Below are 15,325 nucleotides of genomic sequence, written 5' to 3'. Positions count from 1 at the left end.
GCAAAGCTAGAGATCCATTTGTTTTTGTTTTTTAAAAAAACTCAGACATCAAAAAGCTAGGTACTAAGTCATTAGAAATCAAATTGGGAAGTATTGCCTAATAGCAAAGGAGGCCTGGATTTAATGGCTTCTAACAAAGCACATAATTTAAACACTTTGTGAAACCATGGCAAAGTTCTCAGCATTACGCCCACTAAATGTAGCTGTATTACAAATTGAAAATTATGCCTCATTTTACTGTATAAGTACTTCTAAATCTGAATAGTATGGTACTAATCCTGAGCTTGCGGAGTGTACGCCACATACAGTGTCAGAAAAAATGAGGATTATTTTGTAATGATACACATCATGTATCAACACCCTGAGATCGACTCTATTTCTCTTACAGGTATATTGGAAACCATTTTGGGAGCATGTAGGGTAGGAAAGGAGTATAATAAATTGTTTGCACTGTATAAATACTTCCCCAGAGAAGGAGAATACACCCTCCTGTTTCTGTCACAAACTTGGGTTAGCCTCAGTTATATATCTGAATACATCCCAATTTGAAAAGTACATAATTAAGCACTTTTAAAATACTGATGGCAAAATATTGGAAGCAACAAGAAGTGCTGTCAATGGATGGATGTGTGGCAAAGAAGGAATATTTAGTAAATAACTCCTTATGTGTAAAATAACTTATTTTAGGAGATTTGAAAAGGAATTAATGTTGCAGTTCTAGACACGCACACACATTCACATGAGTCTCAGTGGACTCAATAGGATTTGCTCATCCTGAGTAGATGTGCATAGGATTGCACTGTAAATTTAACAAATATTTATTGAAATATTAGCATCCATTTACAGTACACTGGAATCAGCATAATACTAATAAGAATGGGCATAGTTTAATTTATAGTTGGTGAGTGGTATCCAACATTACTTGTGTTCAGAACAGGCCTGTTAAAATAAACGGATTCCTGTAACTTAAATTCATTTATTTCATTCAGTTTGCTCTGAGTATGACTTAGTCAAATATGACCTCTTGTTTTTCTCATTTTGGAATGAAATGACATTGGTTTGATCCTCAGTATATACTGCATGACCCTTAAGGTATGTTTTTTAAAAAAGATGGCATTTGTTTTTATATTGTGATGTTATGTTGTAACCACCCTGAGACCTGTGGGTACAAGGTGGTATACAAATTAGTAAATAATATAAAAATAATTTAAAATCTCCCATTTAGATCAATGCTATTAAGCTTGTGCTGCTTCACTCTTCCATTAAATTGACTTAAGAGATTTTGCCTGTATTTTTTTTTTTTAAAAAAAACCTTTTAAGGAATAAATTTGCAAGTCTCCTTTGATTTCCCCCCTCACAATGATGTCGGAAAAATAATAATAGTAAAAATATATATATAATCCTATAAATAATGTTTATAATGATAAAATACAAGTAAAATAAGAACAATTAAAAGAGCAAGAAAATAGCACCAGATCAAGTAAAGAAAGAAAAGAAAAGAAAACAAACAAACAAAACAAAACAAAACAAAACACAAGAAAGGCCACCATGAAACCCATCTCCAGCTAATCAACACTGAAAAACTGTTGCACTTCCTCAATAGTTAAGAAGTTCTGAGGTAAACTTTTAACACCACAACACCCATGAGCAATTCAATATAATATGCTGTAGCTGTGTGTGTGTGTGTGTGTGTGTGTGTGTGTGTGTGTGTGTAAATGTATACAGTAGAAGTTTGCTTTGGGCAAAACTTAAAGATAAAACCACGGACAAGCAGGGCTTTTCTTCAGCCGGAACTCTCCGGAACTTAGTTCCTGCCCCTCTCAGGTGGGCGCCATTGCCATTATAAGAGAACAAGGGAGAGGTTTACGGTGATTTCTGGCACCTCTTTTTCGAGAAAAATAGCACAAGGTACTCTTGTCTATGACCCTGAATAGTGATATCAAAGTTCAGGTCAATGTGGGAACCTCTTGAGTTTACCTCAGGAGTCCAGTCAAGCAGAGTTGCTTGTTGCCCTCCCCGCGCCACACTTTCACATTTGCAGACCTGAGCCTTCATGATGGATGCCTTCTTACCTGACAGGATCGCGGAGAAGGCTTCTTTCAGTTCTGCTTTAAGTGACTGCTTGAGTCAACGAAGGCTAAGGAGATTGAAGGGAAGTCGAGTCCATTTCTTTGCAACTGCTTCTGCTGTGGAAGATTCCCTGTGCCTGAGCGGACATTCACAGGATAGGGAGTCTGAGGCAAATGTTGGTGGCAAGATACAAAGTGATATGCCTCCATGACAAAAACTGAGAAATCACTAGTCTGGATGGTGTCCACCCACAAGTTTTGAAAGAACTCAAGTATAAAATGGCTTCTCTCCTAACACAAATCATTGTAGCTTGTCTGAGAGCAACTTTGATACCTGAGAACTGGAATGCAGCCAATATAAACTCTAATTTTTAAAAAGTGATCCAGGAAGGATCTGGGAAATTACAGACTTGTTAGCTTAATATCTGCTCCAGGGACACTGGTGGAAAGCATTGCTAAAGATATCGTTACCAAGTCTTGCTGAGAGAGAGCCAGCATAACTTCTGCAAAGGTAAGCTGTGTCTCAAGGTCTCAGGAAAACCAATGAATTGAAGTCCCATATTATCAGGGCGTTTTTTTCAGCCGGAACTCTCTGGAACTTAGTTCCTGCCCCTCTCAGGTGGGCGCCATTGCCATTCTAAGAGAACCCAGCACCTCTTTTTCTAGAAAAATAGCACAACATATTATGATATTTGGATAATAATAATAATAATAATAATAATAATAATAATAATAATAATAAATTATTTATACCCCGCCCATCTGGCTGAGTTTCCCCAGCCACTCTGGGTGGCTCCCAATCGAGTGTTAAAAAAAATACAGCACTAAATATTAAAAACTTCCCTGAACAGGGCTGCCTTCAGATGTCTTTTAAAGATAGGATAGCTGCCTATTTCCTTCACATCTGAAGGGAGGGTGTTCCACAGGGTGGGCGCCACTACCGAGAAGGCCCTCTGTCTGGTTCCCTGTAACTTGGCTTCTCGCAGTGAGGGAACCGCCAGAAGGCCCTCGGAGCTGGATCTCAGTGTCCGGGCTGAACGATGGGGGTGGAGACGCTCCTTCAGGTATACAGGACCGAGGATTCATTCAGGTCTCATTCCAAAATAATTTGTTAAAAATGTAACATTGTACTTTACATTGCCATATTCCAGCGCCATTCCTCAGATTCACAGTGTCATTCAAAGAACATTTGTTAAGGAGTAAGGCCATTGAGCTCAATGGGAATTACTTCTGAGTAAACAGGCTTAGGATGCCACTGTAATTAATTGTTCAGCTCTGGAAGTTTTAATATCAATGGGCTTGTAGACGATCTCTTGGAAATCTCTCTCTGGGGATAACTCAGTTGGCAAAACATGAGACCCTTTATTTCAGGGCCAGGGCCTTGAATTGTGGGGGCCCAGGTAAGGCCTGCCCCACATTAATTGATTTCATGACACAGTGCACACACCCCATTTGAATGGGAATGCCCATTAACTTTGTGGGGGCCCAGCCCCCTCAAATATTTTATTGTGGTGCTCCTATGCTCAGGGCTGTGGGTTCGAGCCCCACACTGGGTGAAAGATACCTGCCCTGCAAGGGGGTTGAACTAGAAGATCCTTGTGGTCCCCTTCCAACTCTATGATTCTCATTCTGCCACACTCACAGGCACATCTGGTGTGGACATAGGACAGGGCCTTCTCAGTGGCTGCTCCCAGATTCTGGAACTCCCTTCCTAGAGAGGCTAGACTGGATCCCTCCTTGTTCTCCTTTTGCCTTCAGGCGAGGACTTTATTATTATTATTATTATACTGGCAGGTTTTGGGGAACTGGCTCTTTTTAAGGAAAGGGCTGTTCTATGCATTTAAATTGATTTGTTTTTATGTCATTTTCATTCCCTTATAATTTAATTACTTTTAAACTATCCCCCCCCGCCTTTTTAGCTATCTGTGTTTTACCTGTTTTGTTTCCATTTTTGTGAACTGCCTTGAGTCTCTGTTCTGAGGAAAAGCCAGAAAACAGAATCATATAATTGTAGAGCTGGAAAGACCCCTGAAGACCATCTAGTCCAACCCCCTGCAATGCAGGAATAAATATGAAACTGTCCCATATGGGGACTGAACCTGCAACCTTGGCGTTATCATCACTATGCTCTAACCAACTGAGCTATAAATAAATACAACAACAGCAACTGCTACCTGAGCATTTAGCTGTCTATGTTGGTGATTAAATTTGAGACTGTCTGCATATGAACCATGTTCCTTAGCACTAAGCTGCGTGGCATGTACAGTTTGTGAGGAAGTTCTTCACACAGTAGTGCAAGAGCTAAAAGCTAAAGTAAGAGGTACATGTTGGTAGAGCTAATATGTCAAGATAAGCATGATACTGAGAATATAAGGAACTGGGAATGGAACGCGGATAGGTTTGTAACATGCTTGTCACATCTGGGATTTCAGTTTTTAAGCAGTTATAAGTCCTGCTTAGAGACTGTATTGGCCATAATTTTCCTCTCCTGCCTCTGTCTTGTTAATGGATTTAATCTCAGGTAAGCAGGTGGGACGCGGGAAGTGCTGTGGGTTAAACCACAGAGCCTAGGACTTGCCGATCAGAAGGTTGGCGGTTTGAATCCCCGCCACGGGGTGAGCTCCCATTGCTCGGTCCCTGCTCCTGCCAACCTAGCAGTTTGAAAGCACATCAAAGTGCAAGTAGATAAATAGGTACCGTTCCGGCGGGAAGGTAAACGGCGTTTCCATGCGCTGCTCTGGTTCACCAGAAGCGGCTTAGTCATGACCCGGAAACTGTATGCCGGCTCCCTTGGCCAATAAAGCGAGATGAGTGCCACAACCCCAGAGTTGGTCACGACTGGACCTAATGTTCAGGGGTCCCTTTACCTTTACTTTTAAGCAGCAGCAGACACCTTGGAATAATGATTCCCAGAAAAGCAGTTTTCACTATTAGGATAGCAAGGATTAGGGCCGTTCTTGTTTTAATAAGTAAGTGGGGTGTAAAGAACCTCAGCTGTATAAGTGCAAGCATTATCTAGAATTGTATTAATAACAAAAACAGTGTTGTATATATTTGCAATTCATGCCATAAATTCTATTGTTTATAGCATTATAAAGATGTGCATGGTTTGGGGCAATATTAACCTTCTTCATTAGCCCAACATCCAAGTGAAAGAGGACACTTCTACCCTCATTTTACAGGTAGGGAACCAGGATTTGCCTCAGTCTCATGAGCTCATGACAGCATAGATGTTTGATCCCAGGTCTAAATCCGAAACACGTTTTTTTGCAGAGCAACAGTGGACTTTCAGACACTAAAGTTTGGTCCCAGGGCATTGTCTGAGGGCATGTAGCACAGCCATTTAGCTGAAACTCAGCAGACCCGAGTCTGGCAAATGCCTGGATGAGAGACCACCTGGGGACCCCCTTACACATCACCACAAGTTTCATGATGGAAGAAAAGTGCAGGATATAAACAACATTTTCAACAAGAAGTGCACATTTCCAAGGTGGAAGGAAGTTGCCAATGTGCAGCTGTTCTCTTGGGCTTGATTGCAGCAGCTATTGATGTGCTACTCATCTCCTGGCATTTTCCTAGAATTGTAGCATTGGAAGGTACCCCAAGGGTCATCTAGTCCAACCCCCTGCAATGCAGGAATTCCTTTAGGATCTTTTGCATCAGGAGGAAGCCTGGATGGGGTAGGCATATGATCTCTCCTTCTTCTGGTGTCTTTGAGATAATATTTAGATTCGTTTTGGCAGCCCCAGGTCTAAAGGTAAAGGTAAAGGGACCCCTGACCATTAGGTCCAGTTGTGACCAACTCTGGGGTTGCGGCGCTCATCTCGCTTTATTGGCTGAGGGAGCCTGCGTACAGCTTCCGGGTCATGTGGCCAGCATGACTAAGCCGCTTCTGGCGAACCAGAGCAGCGCACGGAAACGCCGTTTACTTTCCTGCTGCAGCGGTACCTATTTATCTACTTGCACTGGCGTACTTTTGAACTGCTAGGTTGGCAGGAGCAGGGACCGAGCAACGGGAGCTCACCCTGTTGCGGGGATTTGAACTGCTGACCTTCTGATCGGCAAGTCCTAGGCTCTGTCGTTTGACCCACAGCGCCACCCGCGTCCCTCTAAGCCCCAGGTCTAGACAAGTAAAATTAACTCTCTCAGCTAAAATAACTCAGTCGGTAGAGCATGAGGCATGAGACTCCTAATCTCAGGGCTGTGGGTTCGAGCCCCATGTTGGGCAAAAGATTCTTGCATCGCAGGGGGTTGGACTAGATGATCCTCGTGGTCCCCTCCAACTCTACGTTTCTGTGGTTCTCCGTTTGGTGATCAGGGTCTTCCAAGGAATCTCTCATTCCCACCCACCCCCTTTCCCTCCAACTCTGAATGTGTCACGCTGTGTGTGTGGGTTTTCCTTGCCTTTTTGGTTAGCATGCAGGGATGCACTTCTCCCTGGAGGGTACAAGTGGCAGGCTGGGTCCAGCATTTTAAGCTGCAGCACGCTAGGTGAGAGAAACGGAGGAGAGGGGGGTTGGGTGGGTGGGGGGACAAGGCAGAGACTGCAGTGACACTGCCTTCCCTGGGCTGGCTGAAGCATCTCACTGGTGACAGGCTCGGGAGCACGTGGCTACGTCATGGAAAGCCAGGCTCCCCATGCAAATCTCAACTCCTCCTACTCCCGTTGAAAGCCTGTAACTCATAGCCCAGGCTCAGGAGCAGAATCCAGTGTGTGCCTGCGTCTTTCTCTCTCTCTCTCTCTCTCCTTCTCTCTCTCTGTCTATGTGTGTGTGTGTGCGCGTGAGGGGGGAGGATCCGTCTCCGTTTCCCCCTAATGCACGCCAGTGCTGGACGGAGCAGGGGGAGAGAGAGAGAGAAAGAAAGAGAGAAGAGACCTGCCTCTGTCGCGTGTGTGGTTCGCCTGCATGCTAAGGGCTAAAGATTTGCATCTGCTGTGCAACTGGGAACCGCAGGTGCCACACAATTACATACAACCCTGAGATGATTTGATGGTAGAAACCAGCACTTTCCGAGGGGAGCACCTGCCTTCATCCATCAGACTTGAGCTGGGTGGTGGTGGTGGAGATCCGGGCGCTGTGCGTTCTCCCTTCCAGGGGCTGCACTATGGCAGTCTTTTAGTAGGATGCATCCAGCTTTGGCTTTGTTCTGCAGATCCACCCAGCCTCCCAGCCATCAAGTCACAGGCTATGGTTTCCTCTGTGGGGATCTCTCGCGCTTTACTGTTGTCTCGGGTTAGTTTTTGGCCTTGGCTGGAATTTCATCGCCTCATGTCTTGGTTGGCTTCCATCTGAAAGAGAGGAGGAGAAGGAATAGGAACAAGAAGGCAAGCGAGAGAAGGATCTATGTCTTTTTTCTTCTTCCACAGTTTTGGGTGATAATCCAGCGTCGTTCTGGAGGAGGGAGATAACCGTTCACCCTGGCTGAAAAACGCATCCATTGAGAAGTCTGAAAGAAATTAACCACGTGAGGGGGAAAGGGGGGGGGAGAAAGAAAGGAAAAGAAGGGGATTAAAAAAAAACACACCCTGGGAGATCAGGATTTAATCTTTTTTCCTCTTTTTTGTTTTTGTTTTGTTTTTGTTTTTTTGTTGTGGTGGCCAATGATAAAACTGGTGCCCCTCTGGAGGAGACCCTGATCTCAATTTTTATTATTATGCAACAACCACAAGGATCTCCTCTTTCTCAGGGTGTATAAGCGCAGGATTGCTTTTCGCCCAAATCAATGTGGTTTCTTTGGAACATTTTCAGCAAAGGATCGCATATGCTGCAGTGTCTTTGTGGCAAGAGTCTTAAGAAGAACAAGAACCCAACTGGTAAGCAAGACACTGCATCACAGTGTGTGTGTGTGTGTGTGTGTGTGTGTGTGTGTGTCAGTCAGTCCCCCCCCACACCTTTGTGTTACTCTCGTCTGTTGCTCCCCATAGCGCCAGGTCTGCAGTCCTGTCGAGGGGAGAAAGGGGGAAATAGGAAAGCAGGCCGGTGCAGACTTGCGTGCAGCGCGGTGTACAAATAAGCCAGGCTCTGTTTGCAGGAAATTCGCCAAAATCTGCTTTGGATGAATTGTTTCCAACGGGGAAGAGAGAGGGTGGGAGGGTGGGTGGGTGTGGGGAGAGAAAACTTAGATCTTTGTTGACATTTTTTAACCGGAAGATGGAATTGTAGCAGTGTCTCATAACCCCCATTTCTTTCCTGGCCTCCTCGCTCCCCGCAACAGTTTCCAGCAGAGGTCTCAGGGCCTTGCGCGACTGGTGGGTGTACCTGAGGGCGCCCTGCCTGAGACTTTCGGTTCAACTTGCAAGCGTGGCTCGTGCTTCTAAAGTGGACAGGGGGGGGGGGGGAGAAGAGAAACCCTTGCAAAACCCAGCTCTTTGTGTTTATTCACCAGATCTTCGTCAGCTGCCCTTCCCCATCCCCGCATTCCCCCTAGCCTGCAACCTGGTGGCAGAGAGAAAAGAGAGAAACACTTTCAGGGAGTTTGTGCCTGGAAGGGAACTAAGAGAAAGTCCACCTGTCCAACATAGCCTAGGCAGAGAGGTGTGTGTGTGTGTGTGTGTGTGCAGTGGAGAGTCTCTGAGCAGGACTTTGGGGGCAGAAGCCCAAGGCCCCACTCAGAAGGAGGAGAAGGAGCCATACGCAGCAGCAGGGCTGACTTGCCACATGTGGAAGGAAGTCATGCAATGCACATTGCCTCCTTAACCCATGAAGCCCAGGATCTAAAAAAGAAAAATGACCTAGCTTTTTGCGCGCCTGTCTAGGTTCACTTTTTTGCGCCTTGTTGATCAGCCCAGCCTGTCTGCTTGTCAGCTTCCAACCCCAGCAAGCTCCAACCGGGAAACTTGCAGGACGTTACATAAGGAAATGCAAATTGCAGGTGCTTAGGGCAGCCCCACAACCCCACCGCCTCCTCCAAGTCTCTCCACCCCCCTTAATTCCCTTTCCCTCGTGTCAACGGGGAAGGACAGCGCTGGCAAATGGAGAGAGTTTGGGGAGAGATAGAGGGAGGCTGGGAGAAGGAGAGTCTTCCCAAGGAAGCGGCGCCACAGCCAGACAGACCCCCTCCTCCTCCCCGTCCACACACACACACACACACACACACACGCAGGCTCAAGCCTGTCGAGTTGGATAGTTGGGATCACCTGTGTGGTCTTGGGCGGGGATCTGCCGTCCCTAGCAGTGCTTTGGAGGGCAAGAGCCTGTGGAGGTTTGTGGGGAGCCTAGAAAGGAGCCAGGGGTGTGGGGTGGAAAGACTCGTGTAGTGTGTGTATGTGTTTTTGGTGTTGCCTGCCCTGCAGTGGCAGTTTCTAAGCAGGAGGCTCTTGACGCTGGTACTGCAGTGTAGTAGATCATAAGCATCCGCTGACACACCAACAAGCTGCAGCAGGGTTGGCAGCTGGTGCTTGGGGGGCAGCCTTTTCCTTCCTCCCTGGCTTCAGACTTCCAATGCAAAGGGACGAACTCTGCATCCCGAGAGAGGGAGACGTTTTGCTCCCTTCGTGTGTGTGTTGGCTCCGTCCGCTTCCCCGCTGCAGCAAACAGAAGCAGCTCCTTCCCAGAATACCAAAGAAGGCTGGATGCCCCAGCAGCCCCTTCAGCTCTCCGGGGTGGGGGTGGGGGTGGGGGTGGGAGAGAGCGAGCGATCGAGCTCGGTCTTCCCTTCTGCACAGGACGAGGCGAGGGTTGGTAGTGGGCTGGGTGGTGGTGGGTTTAGCTTGGCGCTGATCCTTCCTTCTGGAAGGCAACCTTTTGCTCCCCACTTGCAGGCACTGCGGTGTGGGGGGATAGCACGCTTGGGCCATGGCAACTTTGCCAAGGCGCAGGACCTTCGTGCAAACGGACGAAGGAAGACGGTGCATTCTTCTCCAGTTTATGTATAAGAAAACAACACATCAAAGCACTCCCGCAGAAAGCACTTGCCTCCTTGACCAGCTGAACGCAGATAGGGTGAGGAGGATGCCTTGAGGCTGGACTCAAGACAGTCGGAGAAACTGACCTAAATAATAAAGCCCCTTTTTGCCCCCTGATTTCCTTTTAAATAACAAAGATGTTGCATCTCTGCAACAACAAAAGAGGGGTAAGGAATAGAAGGTCCCCTTCCCCTCCCCTTGCAAGCAAGAGAAATGCACAGCCTAGGATAACCAGAAGTGAACACAGGAATGTTTTAGACTCCTTTAGATCCCTCCAGGCACAAGCGAGAGAGAGGTTGCTTCTCAGGATAGTTGTGCAGTTTACTTTATGATGACTTCTTCCAAGGAGGATGCTATGCTGAGCTTCTTTCTAGATGTTTCAGAGATGGTGGAGCTTTTTGAGATGCCTAGGTACCCCAAAATGTTGCAGATTCCCTTTCACAGGGTCCAGCCGGAATGTATAAGAATAGATAAGAAACATTATTAGAGGCCTTTGGAAATGTACAGGATAAGCATAACTCTCCTAGGTGATCTCTGTTCTTACTCACCACTCCACATTATCCTTAGTCTTTTTCTTTCTTTTTAAAAAAGTGATTTATAACATGCTGTTGCTGTTTTTCCTAAATCGGAGAAAAATGAAATTCTGGTCCTGGTGCGGTGACGCACAACTTAGTGCAAAATGCAAATATTCTATAGCAAGACATGTACAGTACAGCAGTTTTGATTAGGACGGAGGCTGCCTAGTTAAGTGTGAATAAAAAGCTCAGGTGCTTCGTGTTATCTTTTAGTTTCAGCATCACTCTGTTAGCAATGCAGCAACTGGATGTGGATTTTGGTATATGTATACTTTTCTTTCTGAAAGTTGTAGAGCTTCTTTCTCTCTCTCTCTCATACACACCAGTGCACACACTCCTACAGCTTTTTGTTGTGGTAATAATGGTTCCCCTCTCCTGGTTTCCGCTCCCTGTTTCTGCCTTAGCTAAAGCCTTTAATATATGCCGCAAGTAGTCTGTGGTCCTGAGGTATGCGTCTGCTGTGAAATTAATTGATCAATTAATGTGAAATATAGGCAAACCCCTCTAAACTGTAAAACAGCCCTGAAGAATAGTCTTGAATATGATCGATCGTCTTCTGTTTGTTATGACTCAGAGGAGGATAAATAGGTTATGATTTTAAGGTGGGAAAGACTTGGCAATGCGTGTGGTGGCTGCATGAATAGATTTCTTTGACAGTGGTTGATGTACTGTAGCAGGTCAATGACTGGTCCATGTTCTAAAGTTTGTCTGAGGCAGCATTTCCATATGATGCTACGATTCTTGAGAAAAAAACAACCTATGCACAAAATATAGCGCCTGACCTTTAAGAACAAATATTGGAGTGTTTACACAGCCATGAAAGAAACTGTGTTGGTGATGGCTAAATCATGCTTTGAATTAAGTACCAAGTAACATATTTCGCTCAGTTTTTCCTTTGTTGCATTATGGCATATTAGTTGTAATGATGAGTGATGAATGACTAAAATGCTTTCCTGCTTTAGCAAAAAAAAAGACTGTGCAAAACCTAAGAAGATTTACTAGATAAAAAGTTTCACTGAACTCAGTGGGGCTTACTTCTGAGTAACTTGCTGTGCAAACCTCACCACAGCGTGACGCCAAAACAAAAGGACCTGCCATTTAAACATTGCAAGATGCTTTAATTTTTAGAGACATTAGGATGTTAACCACTAGTCATCTTGATTGGGTTTGTTAATGGGTAAACTGAAAGAAAATTGGGATAGAGAGTTATTGTTGCACCCAGGAGTAAGAACCTACAAATAAACTTAATTCATACTTTACTTTTGTTGCATTGTCCTAGTTTTGGGTATTCAACATACTTCATTCACATAGTGCAAGTGTTCTTTTGTTACATGAAACGTTTAATTTCATGATTAGAGTCAAGCAGTTTCGTAGCTTCTAAGCCTGTGGTGGATCATGCAAAATGTATCAACTTGTGTTTGATTGCCTAGGAAAATGAATAGTCTGTGGTATCAGCTGGAATTTTCATCACCTTCTGAATAAAATTCTTAATATTCAGTTTCACATGCGATGAAAATGAGTTTGAAAAGCAAACAGAATGTCTGTGCTTGGAGTTTCTCTTAACACTGATGTGTCTGAGTTGTTCAAAAGCCATTTGTATGTGAACATTTAGCCAACTTTTTCCAAATAACAATGTCTTCTTTTCCTTCCCTCTATTTTTCCTTCATCTGCCTTGCTTGCTTCTTGGGATTCCTATCACTGAATGGCATGAGAAACATTTCAGAATGACTGACACAATGAAGCAATTTAATTTAAGAAGTCGAGAGAATATACTTTTAGAAATGCGGTGGTTAAATATATTTTGACTTTCATATCTGGGTCCTGGGAAAGGTGGCATATTGGTCCTTAACTTTTACTTATTTGTTTTCAAGGGGAAATATTTTGTGACTTGCTCGGTTTTCTTTAATATTTAAAGTGAGCAAAATAAGTCAAAGTTTCAAAGTCTGTATATTTTGTTATTATTCAGCTTGTTTTGCCTTGCACCACCACCCTAGTGCCTTGTTTAGTCATCCTCAGCTTTTACAAGTTCTGGGAAGAGAGGGCAGATCAGAGTAGACCCTAGACACCTTGCCTTTTCAAGGGGCAGTACTGTCCCATTCAGAAGGCCTCTCCCAGTACCACAGTGCTTGTTGAAACACAACTTTCTGATCACGTGTGGGTAGCTGTGAACAAATCAAGTGAAGCACCTCAGTATCCTCAGTGGCAATGCAATGTGCACCTCTAAGATTGGTTCACTGTTGCATTGGGATCTCTGAACATTTTGCCATCCCAAGTGACTTGCTCCATGTGATGCTGTTTTTACTCTAATATATAAGTGAATCTGTTATGTACTGAGTTGAATAGGATCCAAAAGGCAGCAGTCTGATTGGTCCTAGAACAATAGGATTCAGAATGCAGCAGTCTGATTGGTCCACAGGAGCCACCCAATCCAGCTCCAGGTGGAAGTCATTCTGCAACCTGATTGGCCTACAGGTGAATCCCGGAAATAGCCAATCATGTGGGGCCCATTGTGTAAATAATGTATATAAAACAGACATTCTGGGGAAACTTCCATTCCTCCTCACCACTATGAGCTGAATAAAGAGCATGAAATCCACTCTCGACTCTGAGTATATCTTAGAATCTATATGTACTGCATGAAGTTCTAAGTGAGTGGGAAAACAGGAATTGCATACCTGCCATTACCAAACTCAAGAATGTTCATCTGATGACCTGGAGGCAGCACTCACTGGGCCTTCTTGTGCATCCTTTTGTCCCACCCCCTGACTGGAAGTCAATATTATTAGGAGCATGATTAGCATTTGAGACATTTTGAAATCCTTGTCTCATCGTCACCACTTTGCAAATGGAAAGTGAAGCTGACAGACAAGGGAATTTTTAGATGTTACTTGAGGACTAAATGAGAGTGTGTGCATGTGGTTGGTTGGTGTTGTTTTTTTGAGGTGTGTGTGTGGCATTGCAGTGGCAGGTTCCTTGTGTTCATTAGGACGTGTATAGGAAGGCTCACATATAAAATTGTACAGGCAAGGACTCTGTACAAATGCATAGAGGAGGGGAGGCCAGGAGCATGCTGCTGCCTCCCACCCCGGGCATTCATTTAGACCTCAAATAATATACAAAATTGGGGGTGGGGGGCTTTGCAAAGGCCACTGAGTGGATTCACAGTATAGCACAGATTTGGATCCAGGTCCAAATTCAACACTATTCATTCACATATGATCAATGTGGATTTTGCTGCACTGACTATAAACACATTTAACATCCTGGAAGCTTAGGCTCAAAGGACCCAATACATTAAAAGAATATTTGCAGGTATGTCCATTTTGTGTGCATTTAAAATAACTGCTGTAGGGGGTACTGACCTGGGCCTTTGTCATGGGTGGAGGGAGATTAACTCTTTCTTCCCTGTGCTAGAGCTTCCTTTCTTGGGAAACCTCTTAAGAGTTGCTTTCCTCCTGGGACAAATATTGTACATGGACGTGCTAGGTTTGTGTGGGGAAAGAATTGACCCCATTGCACCTGCACCACGTTCCAAATCTGGATTAGGTCCCATACAGTAATTTTGTATTGTATTTTTAAACTATGAAGATGCATTCAATGTATCATGGAGTTTGAAGTTCACTTCTGTACTCAATTTTGGGTTCTAGCCAACTGGTTGGGAATTACTGATACATAGCATTTTATGCTGGTTTAAGCAATAATATGGCATAGGGTAAATAATGGAAGGGTTATGAGTTAGTTTGGCCAACTGGCAATGAGACAATGTTCCGTTCCCTGATTCTTAGTTCAGTTCTAGTTCAAGAGTATTGGCATCCATAAATGGTTACTCCAGCCAGTTAAGGAGGAACAACTGTGTGTATGTGTGATTGCTTATAAAGTGGGACACTGTCAGGAACAGAAATGTGGAGTTGATTTGAATGTCTTTCCAAATGATCAGGCATCTCCGTTTCAAAACATCACTGTCCTCTTGTGCTAGCCCTGTTTTTGCATCTTGATAAGAAAGGTGACTTCAACAAGCCTCCTGCTACTCCCAGATTAATGAGACCTCAGGTGAAAGGCAGGTAAAGGTATGGCTACCATCACTTTGAAGTCTATTTACAAGCAGTTTGTTTTGAAATAACTCATGGACTTCAAAGACGCCTTCCAAGTTGTCATGACGTCACGTAATTGACATTTGGGCAGAGCTGCCCATTTGTTAAAGTTGGCCAACAGGGGCAGGAGGAAGGGTTTGGTGTGCTAGTCAGCTCCCCACCCCCAAATGCAAAGAGTAAACTTGCTTCTAAAGTACTCTCTCATCTGGCAATAAAGGTAAAGGTAAAGGGACCCCTGACCATTAGGTCGAGTCATGACTGACTCTGGGATTGCGGCGCTCATCTCGCTTTATTGGCCGAGGGAGCCGGCGTACAACTTCCGGGTCATGTGGCCAGCATGACTAAGCCACTTCTGGCGAACCAGAGCAGCGCACGGAAACGCTGTTTACCTTCCCGCCAGAGCAGTACCTATTTATCTACTTGCACTTTGACGTGCTTTCGAACTGCTAGGTTGGCAGGAGCAGGGACCGAGCAACAGGAGCTCACCCCGTCGCGGGATTTGAACCGGCGACCTTCTGATCAGCAAGTCCTAGGCTCTGTGGTTTAACCCACAGGTTTAACCCCATCTGGCAATAGAATCATCGAATTGTAGAGGGCAATCTAGTCCAACTCCCTGCAATGCAGGAATCTTTTGCCCAAGGTGGGGGGCTAGAACCCAGAACCCTGAGATTAATTTTTGGCGGA

The 15,325-nt window shown here is 44.8% G+C and overlaps 1 protein-coding gene across 1 annotated transcript in view; it reads left to right on the top strand.

Annotated features, from left to right (window-relative positions):
• Window positions 1-6,738: 6,738 nt before the first annotated feature.
• The window catches only part of FGF14 (fibroblast growth factor 14), a 295,007-nt gene continuing 286,420 nt past the window's right edge, over window positions 6,739-15,325 (top strand). Inside the window, exon 1 of the mRNA XM_083501378.1 lies at window positions 6,739-7,884. Within this exon, the coding sequence (XP_083357504.1) occupies window positions 7,794-7,884 (91 nt within the window). The 5' untranslated portion in view covers window positions 6,739-7,793. The remainder of the gene's footprint in view (window positions 7,885-15,325) is intronic.

The sequence above is a fragment of the Podarcis liolepis genome, assembly GCF_965112155.1.
Source record: "Podarcis liolepis genome assembly, chromosome: 4".
Taxonomy (NCBI): Eukaryota; Metazoa; Chordata; class Lepidosauria; order Squamata; family Lacertidae; genus Podarcis; species Podarcis liolepis.
This window is presented reverse-complemented; position numbering and strand designations above follow the sequence as displayed.